Below are 18,301 nucleotides of genomic sequence, written 5' to 3'. Positions count from 1 at the left end.
GGTCGAAAAATAATTAGCGGCGTGGCCCAAATATTAGTCGCGGCGTGGTCGAAACATTAGTCGCGGCGTGGTCGAAACATTAGTCGCGCCATGTTCGACAAAATAGTCGCGGAGTGGTCGAAAAATAAGTAGCGGCGTGGCCCAAATTTTAGTCACGGCTTGGTCGACATAATAGTCGCAGCGTGTTTGAAACATTCGTCGCGGCATGGTCGACAAAATAGTCGCGGCGTGGTCGAAGCATTAGTCGCGGGATGGTCGACAAAATAGTCGCGGCGTGGTCGAAAAACAAGTAGCGGCGTGGCCCAAATATTAGTCGCGGCGTAGTAGAAACATTAGTCGCGGCATGGTCGACAAAGTAGTCGCGGCGTGGTCGAAACTTAAGTCGCGGCATGGTCGAAAAATAAGTAGCGGCGTGGCCCAAATATTTGTCGCGGCTTGGTCGACAAAATAGTCGCAGCGTGTTCGAAACATTAGTCGCGGCATGGTCGACAAAATAGTCGCAGCGTGGTCGAAACATTAGTCGCGGGATGGTCGACAAAATAGTCGCGGCGTGGTCGAAAAATAAGTAGCGGCGTGGCCCAACTATTAGTCGCGGTGTAGTAGAAACATTAGTCGCGGCATGGTCGACAAAGTAGTCGCGGCGTGGTCGAAACTTAAGTCGCGGCATGGTCGAAAAATAAGTAGCGGCGTGGCCCAAATATTTGTCGCGGCTTGGTCGACAAAATAGTCGCAGCGTGTTCGAAACATTAGTCGCGGCATGGTCGACAAAATAGTCGCAGCGTGGTCGAAACATTAGTCGCGGGATGGTCGACAAAATAGTCGCGGCGTGTTCGAAAAATAAGTAGCGGCTTGGCCCAAATATTAGTCGCGGCGTAGTAGAAACATTAGACGCGGCATGGTCGACAAAATAGTCGCAGCGTGGTCAAAACATTAGTCGCGGCATGGTCGAAAAAATAGTCGCGGCGTGGTCGAAACATTAGTCGCGGCTTGGTCGACAAAATAGTCGCAGCGTGTTCGAAACATTAGTCGCGGCATGGTCGACAAAATAGTCGCGGCGAGGTCGAAACATTAGTCGCGGCATGGTCGACAAAATAGACGCGGAGTGGTCGAAACTTAAGTCGCGGCATGGTTGAAAAATGAGTAGCGGCGTGGCCCAAATATATTAGTCGCGGCATGGTTGAAACATTAGTCGCGGCATGGTCGACAAAATAGTCGCGGCGTGGTCGAAAACTTAGTTGCGGCATGGTCGAAAAATAGTTAGCGGCGTGGCCCAAATATTAGTCGCGGCGTGGTCGAAACCTTAGTCGCGGCGTGGTCGAAACATTAGTCGCGGCATGTTCGACAAAATAGTCGCGGCGTGGTCGAAAAATAAGTAGCGGCGTGGCCCAAATTTTAGTCACGGCTTGGTCGAAACATTAGTCGCGGCATGGTCGACAAAATAGTCGCGCGTGGTCAAAAAATTAGTCGCGACGTGGTCGACAAAATAGGCGCGGCGTGGTCGAAACTTAAGTCGCGGCATGGTCGAAAAATAAGTAGCGGCGTGGCCCAAATATTAGTCGCGGCGTGGTCGAAACATTAGTCGCGGCATGGTCGACAAAAGAGTCGCGGCGTTGTCTAAATCTTAATTCCGGCATGGTCGACAAAATAGTCGCGGCGTGGTCGAAACATCAATTGCGGGATGGTCGACAAAATAGTCGCAGCTTGGTCGAAATATTAGTCGCGGCATGATCGACAAAATAGTCGCGGCGTGGTCGAAACTTAAGTCGCGGCATGGTCTAAAAATAAGTAGCGGCGTGGCCCAAATATTAGTCGCGGCGTGGTCGAAACATTAGTCGCGGCGTGGTCGAAACAGAAACATTAGTCGCGGCATGGTCGACAAAGTAGTCGCGGCGTGGTCGAAACTTAAGTGGCGGCACCTTTGAAAAATAAGTAGCGGCGTGGCCCAAATATTTGTCGCGGCGTGGTCGGAACATTAGTCGCGGCATGGACGACAAAATAGTCGCGGCGTGGTCGAAATATTAGTCGCGGCATGGTCGACAAAATAGTCGCGGCGAGGTCGAAACATTAGTCCCGGCATGGTCGACAAAATAGTCGCAGCGTGGTTGAAACATTAGTCGCGGCATGGTCGATAAAATAGTCGCGGCGTGGTTGAAACATTAGTCGCGGTATGGTCGACAAAATAGTCGCGGCGTGGTCGAAACTTAAGTCGCGGCATGGTTGAAAAATGAGTAGCGCGTGCCCCAAATATTAGTCGCGGCGTGGTCGAAACATTAGTCGCGGCATGGTTGACAAAATAGTCGCGGCGTGGTCGAAACCTTAGTTGCGGCATGGTCGACAAAATAGTCGCGGCGTGGTCGAAACTTAAGTAGGGGCGTGGCCCAAATTTTAGTCGCGGCTTGGTCGAAACATTAGTCGCGGCATGGTCGACAAAATAGTTGCGGCGTGGTCAAAAAATTAGTCGCGACATGGTCGACAAAATAGTCGCGGCGTGGTCGAAACTTAAGTCGCGGTATGGTCGAAAAATAAGTAGCGGCGTGCCCCAAATATTAGTCGCGGCGTGGTCGAAACATTAGTCGCGGCATGGTCGACAAAAAAGTCGCGGCGTGGTCGAAACCTTAGTTGCGGCATGGTCGATAAAAAAAAACGCGGCGTGGTTGAAACATTAGTCGCGGCGTGGTCGACAAAATAGTCGCGGCGTGGTTGAAACATTAGTCGCGGCGTGGTCGACAAAATAGTCGCGGCTTGGTCGAAACTTAAGTCGCGGCATGGTCGAAAAAAAAGTAGCGGCGTGGCCCAAATATTAGTCGCGGCGTGGTCGAAACATTAGTCGCGGCATGATCGACCAAATAGTCGCGGCGTGGTCGAAGCATTGGTCGCGGCATGGTCGACAAAATAGTCGCGGCGAGGTCAAAACATTAGTCGCGGCATGGTCGACAAAATAGTCGCAGCGTGGTCGAAACATTAGTCGCGGGATGGTCGACAAAAGTCGCGGCGTGGTCAAAAAATAAGTAGTGGCGTGGCCCAAATATTAGTCGCGGCGTAGTAGAAACATTAGTCGCGGCATGGTCGACAAAGTAGTCGCGGCGTGGTCGAAACTTAAGTCGCGGCATGGTCGAAAAACAAGTAGCGGCGTGGCCCAAATATTTGTCGCGGCTTGGTCGACATAATAGTCGCAGCGTGTTCGAAACATTAGTCGCGGCATGGTCGACAAAACAGTCGCGGCGTGGTCGAAGCATTAGTCGCGGGATGGTCGACAAAATAGTCGCGGTGTGGTCGAAAAATAAGTAGCGGCGTGGCCCAAATATTAGTCGCGGCGTAGTAGAAACATTAGTCGCGGCATGGTCGACAAAGTAGTCGCGGCGTGGTCGAAACTTAAGTCGCGGCATGGTCGAAAAATTAGTAGCGGCGTGGCCCAAATATTTGTCGCGGCTTGGTCGACAAAATAGTCGCAGCGTGTTCAAAACATTAGTCGCGGCATGGTCGACAAAATAGTCGCAGCGTGGTCGAAACATTAGTCGCGGGATGGTCGACAAAATAGTCGCGGCGTGGTCGAAAAATAAGTAGCGGCGTGGCCCAAATATTAGTCGCGGCGTAGTAGAAACATTAGTCGCGGCATGGTCGACAAAATAGTCGCGGCGTGGTCGAAACTTAAGTCGCGGCATGGTCGAAAAATAAGTAGCGGCGTGCCCCAAATATTAGTCGCGGCGTGGTCGAAACATTAGTCGCGGCATGGTCGACAAAAAAGTCGCGGCGTGGTCGAAACCTTAGTTGCGGCATGGTCGACAAAATAGTCGCGGCGTGGTTGAAACATTAGTCGTGGCGTGGTCGACAAAATAGTCGCGGCGTGGTTGAAACATTAGTCGCGGCGTGGTCGACAAAATAGTCGCGGCTTGGTCGAAACTTAAGTCGCGGCATGGTCGAAAAAAAAGTAGCGGCGTGGCCCAAATATTAGTCGCGGCGTGGTCGAAACATTAGTCGCGCATTGGTCGACCAAATAGTCGCGGCGTGGTCGAAGCATTGGTCGCGGCATGGTCGACAAAATAGTCGCGGCGAGGACAAAACATTAGTCGCGGCATGGTCGACAAAATAGTCGCAGCGTGGTCGAAACATTAGTCGCGGGATGGTCGACAAAATAGTCGCGGCGTGGTCAAAAAATAAGTAGCGGCGTGGCCCAAATATTAGTCGCGGCGTAGTAGAAACATTAGTCGCCGCATGGTCGACAAAGTAGTCGCGGCGTGGTCGAAACTTAAGTCGCGGCATGTTCGAAAAACAAGTAGCGGCGTGGCCCAAATATTTGTTGCGGCTTGGTCGACATAATAGTCGCAGCGTGTTCGAAACATTAGTCGCGGCATGGTCGACAAAATAGTCGCGGCGTGGTCGAAGCATTAGTCGCGGGATGGTCGACAAAATAGTCGCGGCGTGGTCGAAAAATATGTAGCGGCGTGGCCCAAATATTAGTCGCGGCGTAGTAGAAACATTAGTCGCGGCATGGTCGACAAAATAGTCGCAGCGTGTTCGAAACATTAGTCGCGGCATGGTCGACAAAATAGTCGCAGCGTGGTCGAAACATTAGTCGCGGGATGGTCGACAAAATATTTGGTCGCCCAAAATATTTGGTCGACAAAATAGTCGCAGCGTGTTCGAAACATTAGTCGCGGCATGGTCGACAAAATAGTCGCAGCGTGGTCGAAACATTAGTCGCGGGATGGTTGACAAAATAGTCGCGGCGTGGTCGAAAAATAAGTAGCGGCGTGGCCCAAATATTAGTCGCGGCGTAGTAGAAACATTAGTCGCGGCATGGTCGACAAAGTAGTCGCGGCGTGGTCGAAACTTAAGTCGCGGCATGGTCGAAAAAAAAAAAGCGGCCTGGCCCAAATATTTGTCGCGGCTTGGTCGACAAAATAGTCGCAGCGTGTTCGAAACATTAGTCGCGGCATGGTCGACAAAATAGTCGCAGCGTGGTCGAAACATTAGTCGCGGGATGGTCGACAAAATAGTCGCGGCGTGGTCGAAAAATAAGTAGCGGCGTGGCCCAAATATTAGTCGCGGCGTAGTAGAAACATTAGTCGCGGCATGGTCGACAAAATAGTCGCAGCGTGGTCGAAACATTAGTCGCGGCATGGTCGACAAAATAGTCGCGGCGTGGTCGAAACATTAGTCGCGGCATGGTCGACAAAATAGTCGCGGCATGGTCGACAAAATAGTCGCAGCGTGTTCGAAACATTAGTCGCGGCTTGGTCGACAAAATAGTCGCGGCATGGTCGACAAAATAGTCGCAGCGTGGTCGAAACATTAGTCGCGGGATGGTCGACAAAATATTTGGTCGCCCAAAATATTTGGTCGACAAAATAGTCGCAGCGTGTTCGAAACATTAGTCGCGGCATGGTCGACAAAATAGTCGCAGCGTGGTCGAAACATTAGTCGCGGGATGGTCGACAAAATAGTCGCGGCGTGGTCGAAAAATAAGTAGCGGCGTGGCCCAAATATTAGTCGCGGCGTAGTAGAAACATTAGTCGCGGCATGGTCGACAAAGTAGTCGCGGCGTGGTCGAAACTTAAGTCGCGGCATGGTCGAAAAAAAAGTAGCGGCCTGGCCCAAATATTTGTCGCGGCTTGGTCGACAAAATAGTCGCAGCGTGTTCGAAACATTAGTCGCGGCATGGTCGACAAAATAGTCGCAGCGTGGTTGAAACATTAGTCGCGGGATGGTCGACAAAATAGTCGCGGCGTGGTCGAAAAATAAGTAGCGGCGTGGCCCAAATATTAGTCGCGGCGTAGTAGAAACATTAGTCGCGGCATGGTCGACAAAATATTCGCAGCGTGGTCGAAACATTAGTCGCGGCATGGTCGACAAAATAGTCGCGGCGTGGTCGAAACATTAGTCGCGGCTTGGTCGACAAAATAGTCGCAGCGTGTTCGAAAAATTAGTCGCGGCTTGGTCGACAAAATAGTCGCGGCGTGGTCGAAACATTAGTCGCGGCATGGTCGACAAAATAGACGCGGCGTGGTCGAAACTTAGGTCGCGGCATGATTGAAAAATGAGTAGCGGCGTGGCCCAAATATATTAGTCGCGGCATGGTTGAAACATTAGTCGCGGCATGGTTGACAAAATAGTCGCGGCGTGGTCGAAACCTTAGTTGCGGCATGGTCGAAAATAATTAAGGGCGTGGCCCAAATATTAGTCGCGGCGTGGTCGAAACATTAGTCGCGGCGTGGTCGAAACATTAGTCGCGGCATGTTCGGCAAAATAGTCGCGGCGTGGTCGAAAAATAAGTAGCGGCGTGGCCCAAATTTTAGTCACGGCTTGGTCGAAACATTAGTCGCGACAGGGTCGAAAAAAATAAGTAGCGGCGTGGCCCAAATATTAGTCGCGGCGTAGTAGAAACTTTAGTCGCGGCATGGTCGACAAAGTAGTCGCGGCGTGGTCGAAACTTAAGTCGCGGCATGGTCGAAAAATAAGTAGCGGCGTGGCCCAAATATTTGTCGCGGCTTGGTCGACAAAATAGTCGCAGCGTGTTCGAATCATTAGTCGCGGCATGGTCGACAAAATAGTCGCAGCGTGGTCGAAACATTAGTCGCGGGATGGTCGACATAATAGTCTCCGCGTGGTCGAAAAATAAGTAGCGGCGTGGCCCAAATATTAGTCGCGGTGTAGTAGAAACATTAGTCGCGGTATGGTCGACAAAATAGTCGCAGCGTGGTCGAAAAATTAGTCGCGGCATGGTCGACAAAATAGTCGCGGCGTGGTCGAAACATTAGTCGCGGCTTGGTCGACAAAATAGTCGCGGCGTGGTCGAAACATTAGACGCGGCTTGGGCGACAAAATAGTCGCAGCGTGTTCGAAACATTAGTCGCGGCTGGGTCGACAAAATAGTCGCGGCGTGGTCGAAACATTAGTCGCGGCATGGTCGACAAAATAGACGCGGCGTGGTCGAAACTTAGGTCGCGGCGTGGTCGAAAAATAAGTAGCGGCGTGGCCCAAATATTAGTCGCAGCGTTGTCGAAATATTAGTCGCGGCATGGTCGACAAAATAGTCGCGGCGTGGTCGAAACATTAGTCGCGGCTTGGTCGACAAAATAGTCGCAGCGTGTTCGAAACATTAGTCGCGGCTTGGTCGACAAAATAGTCGCGGCGTGGTCCGAAACATTAGTCGCGGCATGGTCGACAAAATAGACGCGGCGTGGTCGAAACTTAGGTCGCGGCATGGTTGAAAAATGAGTAGCGGCGTGGCCCAAATATATTAGTCGCGGCATGGTTGAAACATTAGTCGCGGCATGGTCGACAAAATAGTCGCGGCGTGGTCGAAACCTTAGTTGCGGCATGGTCGAAAAATAATTAAGGGCGTGGCCCAAATATTAGTCGCGGCGTGGTCGAAACATTAGTCGCGGCGTGGTCGAAACATTAGTCGCGGCATGTTCGGCAAAATAGTCGCGGCGTGGTCGAAAAATAAGTAGCGGCGTGGCCCAAATTTTAGTCACGGCTTGGTCGAAACATTAGTCGCCGCAGGGTCGAAAAAAAAAAGTACCGGCGTGGCCCAAATATTAGTCGCGGCGTAGTAGAAACTTTAGTCGCGGCATGGTCGACAAAGTAGTCGCGGCGTGGTCGAAACTTAAGTCGCGGCATGGTCGAAAAATAAGTAGCGGCGTGGCCCAAATATTTGTCGCGGCTTGGTCGACAAAATAGTCGCAGCGTGTTCGAAACATTAGTCGCGGCATGGTCGACAAAATAGTCGCAGCGTGGTCGAAACATTAGTCGCGGGATGGTCGACATAATAGTCTCCGCGTGGTCGAAAAATAAGTAGCGGCGGGGCACAAATATTAGTCGCGGCGTAGTAGAAACATTAGTCGCGGCATGGTCGGCAAAATAGTCGCAGCGTGGTCGAAACATTAGTCGCGGCATGGTCGACAAAATAGTCGCGGCGTGGTCGAAACATTAGTCGCGGCTTGGTCGACAAAATAGTCGCAGCGTGTTTGAAACATTAGTCGCGGCATGGTCGACAAAATAGTCGCGGCGTGGTCGAAACATTAGTCGCGGCATGGTCGACAAAATAGACGCGGCGTGGTCGAAGGTTAAGTCGCGGCATGGTTGAAAAATGAGTAGCGGCGTGGCCCAAATATATTAGTCGCGGCATGGTTGAAACATTAGTCGCGGCATGGTCGACAAAATAGTCGCGGCGTAGTCGAAACCTTAGTTGCGGCATGGTCGAAAAATAATTAGCGGCGTGGCCCAAATATTAGTCGCGGCGTGGTCGAAACATTAGTCGCGGCGTGGTCGAAACATTAGTCGCGGCATGTTCGACAAAATAGTCGCGGCGTGGTCGAAAAATAAGTAGCGGCGTGGTCCAAATTTTAGTCACGGCTTGGTCGAAACATTAGTCGCGGCATGGTCGACAAAATAGTCGCGCGTGGTCAAAAAATTAGTCGCGACGTGGTCGACAAAATAGTCGCGGCGTGGTCGAAACTTAAGTCGCGGCATGGTCGAAAAATAAGTAGCGGCGTGGCCCAAATATTAGTCGCGGCGTGGTCGAAACATTAGTCGCGGCATGGTCGACAAAATAGTCGCGGCGTGGTCGAAATATTAGTCGCGGCATGGTCGACAAAATAGTCGCGGCGTGGTCGAAACATTAGTCCCGGCATGGTCGACAAAATAGTCGCAGCGTGGTTGAAACATTAGTCGCGGCATGGTCGATAAAATAGTCGCGGCGTGGTTGAAACATTAGTCGCGGTATGGTCGACAAAATAGTCGCGGCGTGGTCGAAACTTAAGTCGCGGCATGGTTGAAAAATGAGTAGCGCGTGCCCCAAATATTAGTCGCGGCGTGGTCGAAACATTAGTCGCGGCATGGTTGACAAAATAGTCGCGGCGTGACCGAAACCTTAGTTGCGGCATGGTCGACAAAATAGTCGCGGCGTGGTCGAAACTTAAGTAGGGGCGTGGCCCAAATTTTAGTCGCGGCTTGGTCGAAACATTAGTCGCGGCATGATCGACAAAATAGTTGCGGAGTGGTCAAAAAATTAGTCGCGACATGGTCGACAAAATAGTCGCGGCGTGGTCGAAACTTAAGTCGCGGTATGGTCGAAAAATAAGTAGCGGCGTGCCCCAAATATTAGTCGCGGCGTGGTCGAAACATTAGTCGCGGCATGGTCGACAAAAAAGTCGCGGCGTGGTCGAAACCTTAGTTGCGGCATGGTCGACAAAATAGTCGCGGCGTGGTTGAAATTTAGGTCGCAGCATGGTCGACAAAATAGTCGCGGCGTGGTCGAAACTTAAGTCGCGGCATGGTCGAAAAATAAGTAGCGGCGTGGCCCAAATAATAGTCGCGGCGTGGTCGAAACATTTGTCGTGGCGTGGTCGAAACATTAGTCGCGGCATGGTCGACAAAGTAGTCGCGGCGTGGTAGAAACTTAAACCGTGGCATGGTCGAAAAATAAGTAGCGGCGTGGCACAAATATTTGTCGCGGCGTGGTCGAAACATTAGTCGCGGCATGGTCGACAAAATAGTCGCGGCGTGGTCGAAATTTTAGTCGCGGCGTGGTCGACAAAGTAGTCGCGCCGTGGTCGAAACTTTAGTCGCGGCATGGTCGACAAAATAAACGCAGCGTGGTTGAAACATTAGTCGCGGCATGATCGACAAAATAGTCGCGGCTTGTTTGAAACATTAGTCGCGGCGTGGTCGACAAACTGGTCGCGGCGTGGTCGAAACTTAAGTCGCGGAATGGCCAAAAAAAGTAGCGGCGTGGCCCAAATATTAGTCGCGGCGTGGTCGAAACGTTAGTCGCGGCATGGTCGACAAAATAGTCGCAGCGTGGTCGAAACATTAGTCGCGGCGTAGTCAAAGATTTAGTCGCGGCATGGTCAACAAAATAGTCGCGGCGTGGTCGAAACATTAGTCGCGGCATGGTCGACAAAATAGTCGCAGCGTGGTCGAAACATTAGTCGCGGCATGGTCGACAAATTGGTCGCGGCGTGGTCGAAAGATAAGTAGCGGCGTGGCCCAAATTTATTAAACGCGGCGTAGTAGAAACATTAATCACTGCATGGTCGACAAAATAGTCGCGGCGTGGTCGAAAAAGTAGTCACGGCATGGTCGACAAAATAGTCGCAGCGTGGTCGAAACTTAAGTCGCGGCATGGTCGACAAAATAGTCGCGGCGTGGTCAAAAAAATAGTCGCGACATGGTCGACAAAATAGTCGCGTCGTGGTCGAAACTTAAGTCGCGGCATGATCGAAAAATAAGTAGCGGCGTGGCCCAAGTATTAGTCGCGGCGTGGTCGAAACATTAGTCGCGGCGTGGTCGAAACATTAGTCGCGGCATGGTCGACAAAGTAGTCGCGGCGTGGTCGAAACATTAGTCGCGGCATGGTCGACAAAATAGTCGCGGCGTGGTCGAAACATTAGTCGCGGCTTGGTCGACCAAATAGTCGCAGCGTGGTCGAAACATTAGTCGCGGCATGGTCGACCAAATAGTCGCGGCGTGGTCGAAACATTAGTCGCGGCATGGTCGACAAAATAGTCGCGGCGTGGTCGAAACTTAAGTCGCGGCATGGTTGAAAAATTAGTAGCGGCGTGGCCCAAAAATTAGTCGCGGCGTGGTCGAAACATTAGTCGCGGCATGGTCGACAAAATAAACGCAGCGTGGTTGAAACATTAGTCGCGGCATGATCGACAAAATAGTCGCGGCTTGTTTGAAACATTAGTCGCGGCGTGGTCGACAAACTGGTCGCGGCGTGGTCGAAACTTAAGTCGCGGAATGGCCAAAAAAAGTAGCGGCGTGGCCCAAATATTAGTCGCGGCGTGGTCGAAACGTTAGTCGCGGCATGGTCGACAAAATAGTCGCAGCGTGGTCGAAACATTAGTCGCGGCGTAGTCAAAGAATTAGTCGCGGCATGGTCAACAAAATAGTCGCGGCGTGGTCGAAACATTAGTCGCGGCATGGTCGACAAAATAGTCGCAGCGTGGTCGAAACATTAGTCGCGGCATGGTCGACAAATTGGTCGCGGCGTGGTCGAAAGATAAGTAGCGGCGTGGCCCAAATTTATTAAACGCGGCGTAGTAGAAACATTAATCACTGCATGGTCGACAAAATAGTCGCGGCGTGGTCGAAAAAGTAGTCACGGCATGGTCGACAAAATAGTCGCAGCGTGGTCGAAACTTAAGTCGCGTCATGGTCGACAAAATAGTCGCGGCGTGGTCAAAAAAATAGTCGCGACATGGTCGACAAAATAGTCGCGTCGTGGTCGAAACTTAAGTCGCGGCATGATCGAAAAATAAGTAGCGACGTGGCCCAAGTATTAGTCGCGGCGTGGTCGAAACATTAGTCGCGGCGTGGTCGAAACATTAGTCGCGGCATGGTCGACAAAGTAGTCGCGGCGTGGTCGAAACATTAGTCGCGGCATGGTCGACAAAATAGTCGCGGCGTGGTCGAAACATTAGTCGCGGCTTGGTCGACCAAATAGTCGCAGCGTGGTCGAAACATTAGTCGCGGCATGGTCGACAAAATAGTCGCGGCGTGGTCGAAACATTAGTCGCGGCATGGTCGACAAAATAGTCGCGGCGTGGTCGAAACTTAAGTCGCGGCATGGTTGAAAAATTAGTAGCGGCGTGGCCCAAAAATTAGTCGCGGCGTGGTCGAAACATTAGTCGCGGCATGGTCGACGAAATAGTCGCGGAGTGGTCGAAACCTTAGTTGCGGCATGGTCGACAAAATAGTCGAGGCGTGGTCGAAACATCAGTCGCGACATGGTCGACAAAATAGTCGCAGCGTGGTCGAAATATTAGTCGCGGCATGGTCACAAAATAGTCGCGGCGTGGTCGAAACATTAGTCGCGGCTTGGTCGATCAAATAGTCGCAGCGTGGTCGAAACATTAGTCGCGGCATGGTCGACAAAATAGTCGCGGCGTGGTCGAAACATTAGTCGCGACATGGTCGACAAAATAGTCGCGGCGTGGTCGAAACTTAAGTCGCGGCATGGTTGAAAAATGAGTAGCGGCGTGGCCCAAATTTATTAAACGCGGCGTAGTAGAAACATTAATCACTGCATGGTCGACAAAATAGTCGCGGCGTGGTCGAAAAAGTAGTCACGGCATGGTCGACAAAATAGTCGCAGCGTGGTCGAAACTTAAGTCGCGGCATGGTCGACAAAATAGTCGCGGCGTGGTCAAAAAAATAGTCGCGACATAGTCGACAAAATAGTCGCGTCGTGGTCGAAACTTAAGTCGCGGCATGATCGAAAAATACGTAGCGGCGTGGCCCAAGTATTAGTCGCGGCGTGGTCGAAACATTAGTCGCGGCGTGGTCGAAACATTAGTCGCGGCATGGTCGACAAAGTAGTCGCGGCGTGGTCGAAACATTAGTCGCGGCATGGTCGACAAAATAGTCGCGGCGTGGTCGAAACATTAGTCGCGGCTTGGTCGACCAAATAGTCGCAGCGTGGTCGAAACATTAGTCGCGGCATGGTCGACAAAATAGTCGCGGCGTGGTCGAAACATTAGTCGCGGCATGGTCGACAAAATAGTCGCGGCGTGGTCAAAACTTAAGTCGCGGCATGGTTGAAAAATTAGTAGCGGCATGGCCCAAAAATTAGTCGCGGCGTGGTCGAAACATTAGTCGCGGCATGGTCGACAAAATAGTCGCGGCGTGGTCGAAACCTTAGTTGCGGCATGGTCGACAAAATAGTCGAGGCGTGGTCGAAACATCAGTCGCGACATGGTCGACAAAATAGTCGCAGCGTGGTCGAAATATTAGTCGCGGCTTGGTCACAAAATAGTCGCGGCGTGGTCGAAACATTAGTCGCGGCTTGGTCGACCAAATAGTCGCAGCGTGGTCGAAACATTAGTCGCGGCATGGTCGACAAAATAGTCGCGGCGTGGTCGAAACATTAGTCGCGACATGGTCGACAAAATAGTCGCGGCGTGGTCGAAACTTAAGTCGCGGCATGGTTGAAAAATGAGTAGCGGCGTGGCCCAAATATTAGTCGCGGCGTGGTCGAAACATTAGTCGCGGCATGGTCGACAAAATAGTCGCGGCGTGGTCGAAACCTTAGTTGCGGCATGGTCGACAAAATAGTCGCGGCGTGGTCGAAACATCAGTCGCGGCATGGTCGACAAAATAGTCGCAGCGTGGTCGAAATATTAGTCGCGGCATGGTCGAAAAAATAGTCGCGGCGTGGTCGAAACCTTAGTCGTGGCATGGTCGACAAAGTAGTTGCGGCGTGATTAAAACTTAAGTCGCGGCATGGTCGAAAAATACGAAGCGGCGTGGCCCAAATATTTGTCGCGGCATGGTCGACAAAATAGTCGCGGCGTGGTCGAAATATTAGTCGCGGCATGGTCGACAAAAAAGTCGCGGCGTGGTCGAAACATTAGTCGCGGCATGGTCGACAAAATAGTCGCGACGTGGTCGAAACATTAGGCGCGGCATGGTCGACAAAATAGTCGCGGCGTGGTCGAAAAATTAGTCGCGGCATGATCGACAAAATAGTCGCGGCGTGGTCGACAAAATAGTCGCGGCGTGGTCGAAACATTAGTCGCGGCATGGTCGACAAAATAGTCGCAGCGTGGTCGAAACATTAGTCGTGGCATTGTCGACAAAATAGTCGCGGCGTGATCGAAAAAAAAGTCGCGGCTTGGTCGAAAATTTAGTCGCGGGCAGGGTCGAAAAGTTTGGAATATATTCATTTTTATACATTTATTAGTTTTTAATATATGTCTATAATGCGTATTTATATTCATAAAATTTCAAGCCTTAATTCTAATGCGTAGTTATTAATTCGCGGCTTGGTCACAAAATAGTCGCGGCGTGGTCGAAACATTAGTCGCGGCTTGGTCGACCAAATAGTCGCAGCGTGGTCGAAACATTAGTCGCGGCATGGTCGACAAAATAGTCGCGGCGTGGTCGAAACATTAGTCGCGACATGGTCGACAAAATAGTCGCGGCGTGGTCGAAACTTAAGTCGCGGCATGGTTGAAAAATGAGTAGCGGCGTGGCCCAAATATTAGTCGCGGCGTGGTCGAAACATTAGTCGCGTCATGGTCGACAAAATAGTCGCGGCGTGGTCGAAACCTTAGTTGCGGCATGGTCGACAAAATAGTCGAGGCGTGGTCGAAACATCAGTCGCGGCATGGTCGACAAAATAGTCGCAGCGTGGTCGAAATATTAGTCGCGGCATGGTCGAAAAAATAGTCGCGGCGTGGTCGAAACATTAGTCGTGGCATGGTCGACAAAATAGTCGCGGCGTGGTCGAAACATTAGTCGCGACATGGTCGACAAAATAGTCGCGGCGTGGTCGAAACTTAAGTCGCGGCATGGTTGAAAAATGAGTAGCGGCGTGGCCCAAATATTAGTCGCGGCGTGGTCGAAACATTAGTCGCGGCATGGTCGACAAAATAGTCGCGGCGTGGTCGAAACCTTAGTTGCGGCATGGTCGACAAAATAGTCGAGGCGTGGTCGAAACATCAGTCGCGGCATGGTCGACAAAATAGTCGCAGCGTGGTCGAAATATTAGTCGCGGCATGGTCGAAAAAATAGTCGCGGCGTGGTCGAAACATTAGTCGTGGCATGGTCGACAAAGTAGTTGCGGCGTGATTAAAACTTAAGTCGCGGCATGGTCGAAAAATACGAAGCGGCGTGGCCCAAATATTTGTCGCGGCATGGTCGACAAAATAGTCGCGGCGTGGTCGAAATATTAGTCGCGGCATGGTCGACAAAAAAGTCGCGGCGTGGTCGAAACATTAGTCGCGGCATGGTCGACAAAATAGTCGCGACGTGGTCGAAACATTAGGCGCGGCATGGTCGACAAAATAGTCGCGGCGTGGTCGAAACATTAGTCGCGGCATGATCGACAAAATAGTCGCGGCGTGGTCGACAAAATAGTCGCGGCGTGGTCGAAACATTAGTCGCGGCATGGTCGACAAAATAGTCGCAGCGTGGTCGAAACATTAGTCGTGGCATTGTCGACAAAATAGTCGCGGCGTGATCGAAAAAAAAGTCGCGGCTTGGTCGAAAATTTAGTCGCGGGCAGGGTCGAAAAGTTTGGAATATATTCATTTTTATACATTTATTAGTTTTTAATATATGTCTATAATGCGTATTTATATTCATAAAATTTCAAGCCTTAATTCTAATGCGTAGTTAAAATTTTCTCAATTCGGATCGGCAGTTTTTTCGCCGAATCGTCACTAACGTATCTGTTGTGTTAGAATCCAGGATTATATCAAAGTTGTTCAGTTTTAGTCTCTTCTGAAAAACAAATATTGTTTTATGTAGAGAATTGACAATACTTGGAACAGAAAAAAATCTGATTAAAAAGAGCGATTGACTAAAATCAGATTTTTTTGCGCACCATTGCTAACTTTTCAGCCAAAAATTATGTCTCAAGATCGCTTGATAATTCAAAATTGCATGCATAACTTGTTCAAATTTGACAAATTTTTTGTTTAAAGTAATTTTGTTTATTCCAACTGTTTTGCAATTTATTAAAAGGTTTGTCACTGTTCAGATCCAGATGGCGTCGTTTGACGAAGAAAATGACAATTCCAGCTTCAGTGGCGGCAACAGCAGCAAGAGTGTAGTCACTTTAGGACAGGAGTACGCGGAGGCCATCTGGACCCCGGATCTCTACTTCCCAGACGCCATCGAGATACTCAGACCTGGAAAAGGTATACACTATTATATGAGTATACAGAGAGACCAATGATACCCTCCATTTCATTAAAGTATGTTACTATATTAAAAACCAGTTTGTCCTACTGTAATCCACAATAAGTAAGGTCAGTTTCCGAACCCTCTTGAAGTTACGATTCCAGTCTAAGAAAACTTTGTGACTCAAGGCATGTTTTTTGCGTCTAGCACTCTCTATTGCTCCCAAAAATGAAGCCGAAGTTGGTAAGGCTGCGGCAAACCTGAACCTAAAAGTCAAGTGAAAGTTCGTCTTCTCACGGTATGATTGCGCTGGCAGAGATCGAATTATAAAATTAGAGTTATTGAGAACAATAGAAAGCCATTACGAGGCCAAACTGTGCATTCTCTGCATTGTAAGCGGAATCCGCAACAGGCCAAAATCAGATTTGTCGCGGAATCCGCAACATTGCTACTTTTCTTTGATCTTCGATGCTGTTTTGGATTCTACAAACAAATACCTAAATCTGGTCTTAATCTGCTAGCTTTGACAATATGAAGGTGTCTTCTGATACCGTCTTCTGATCGTCGCTGAGACAAATTTATCAAAACTTAATTTGCTTTGCAGGTGCTATATTCTAAAATCGGCCAGATCTATGTGGATTAAAAATAATTTTGATAAAAAGTGCTGAAATCGATTTCATCGATTCCGGTTGAGATATATCAAAGGGTGCACAAAATAGCCCCAAGTTACATTTCGCAAGTTACTTATCCCACACAAATTGACTACTTCAAACCTCAATATCTTCACGAATACTAATTTTTGTTAAAATGTTATTTTAATTCGATTTCAAGGTTATCGCTAAGACTCTCAATAAAAGACAACTCGCAAATTTTCAGGAAAACGACAATTTGGTTTACGGCTGCCGGTGGGGGCGCGTCGCCGCTTCGCGGCAATAACCGGCTCTAATTTTGGTATAAAGACGTATAATATCTATCGGCAACCTCGCACCCTCGCAACACGCTGGCGCGATTGCGGTGGTGAGTATATTGCGAGTTGTCTGTTAATACAATTTGCTTTTTTTTATTCTGACCATTTGAAAAATTGGGACAAACTTTGAAATTTTTGGTCTAATTTCGAGCAATTCAGGCTTATTTTGCTTAAGTCAAGTCAGTTGCAATAATTAATTTCTGCCTAAATTTAATTTTCCTCAAAGAAAAAAAGTTTTTGGATTTTTTCATGCCTATTGACGAATCGAGATCTTCAAAACATTTTCAGCCAAAAAATTTGGAATAAACCTTTATTGGTTTTGTGAATAATATATATTTTTTGGTTCTTCTAGCCATTTTCTAGAAAAATTGTTTTTTTTTGCTTATTTGACTATAAGTGTCAAATATGCCTCATCTTTTTTTTGTCTGTTTATCACACCACGCAGAAAAAATGACAGTAATTTGAAAAGTTTATGTATTTATTGTATTTTTTAAGACTATGGTCGGAATACTCTGTGCTAGTTGCACGGTATTTGGTTATCCTTGTTGCAAGTTGCTTTTTGTTGTGAGGTGTCGCATTACGGATTTCAAAAGTCAATAACTTTCAAATGGTTAAAAAACATTCATAAGTGGCTAGTTAAAAAAATTGAAGTTAGTCTGAAGAAAAAAACACTCTCTGAGTAAATATTCCATTCTTTCTTCGAAAATTGTGACATTAAAAGTGTTGTATCAAAGTTGAACTGTGTGTTTTCCTGCTGCCCGTTAGCATCTATGAAATAATATTCTTGAATTTTTTAAAAACATAAATGAAATTTTCGAAAAAAAAATTGAAAAATATATATTTTTTAAAGATATCCTAAGCAAGTCTCCGAAACGCTAACGAACCTAAATATTAATGCATTGAGCATCTAATAATTGATGAAAAGTAATGAACGAAGCAAAACAGTTTCAACAAATTGAAAATTTCAATTTCAACAATCTAAATTAAAACAACTTATTCATGCAACAGCTAAATTACATCAATACTCCTCGAATGATGGTAACGCGATAAAAACTCCTGGTGTATTTTAACGTCTATTGGGTATAGTGTGATGCAAAAAATTGATAAAACTGCCAAAAAAATACAAATAAACAAAATTACAAATTGAAAAATTGCTGTAATTTTTAGCAAAACAGTTTCAACAAATTGAAAGTTTCAATTTCAACAATCTAAATTAAAACAACTTATCCATGCAACAGCTAAATTACATCAATACTCCTCGAATGATGGTAACGCGATAAAAACTCCTGGTGTATTTTAAGGTTTATAGGCTATAGTGTGATGCAAAAAGTTGATAAAATTGCCAAAAAACGAAATTGATTCGACGAAACATAGTTGAAGACGCTAATTATAGTACAGAGCTTCACATAAAAATATAGTAAAAATTGCATTGACTAGCAAGCTTGAACTCAGTTTGATAAGATTTTTGGGATCTATTTAACAATCTCCACCCCTTTCAAGAAAGGGGGGAGATTGTTAAGTAGGTCAAAATGGTCGATTTTTCAACCAATCAGAATGCAGCAAAATTATAATTCTCAATAGAAAGCTCAGCGCTAATTTACTGTATTTATTTATAGGGGTGGATTTTCTTAAGTAGGTACCATAGGGGGTGGAGATTGTTTAGTAGATCCAATTTTTGTGCCAAATAAAAATGCT

At 48.4% G+C, this 18,301-nt stretch overlaps 1 protein-coding gene across 1 annotated transcript in view; it reads left to right on the top strand.

Moving 5' to 3' along the window:
* Nucleotides 1–18,301, top strand: part of LOC134839300 (gamma-aminobutyric acid receptor subunit alpha-4-like) — a gene marked incomplete in the record, with an annotated part of 80,949 nt that overhangs the window by 25,632 nt on the left and 37,016 nt on the right. Inside the window, 1 exon segment of the mRNA XM_063854803.1 lies at nt 15,497–15,656. Coding sequence (XP_063710873.1) covers nt 15,497–15,656 — 160 coding nt within the window.

The sequence above is a fragment of the Symsagittifera roscoffensis genome, chromosome 2 (assembly GCF_963678635.1).
Source record: "Symsagittifera roscoffensis chromosome 2, txSymRosc1.1, whole genome shotgun sequence".
Lineage (NCBI taxonomy): Eukaryota > Metazoa > Xenacoelomorpha > Acoela > Convolutidae > Symsagittifera > Symsagittifera roscoffensis.
This window is presented reverse-complemented; position numbering and strand designations above follow the sequence as displayed.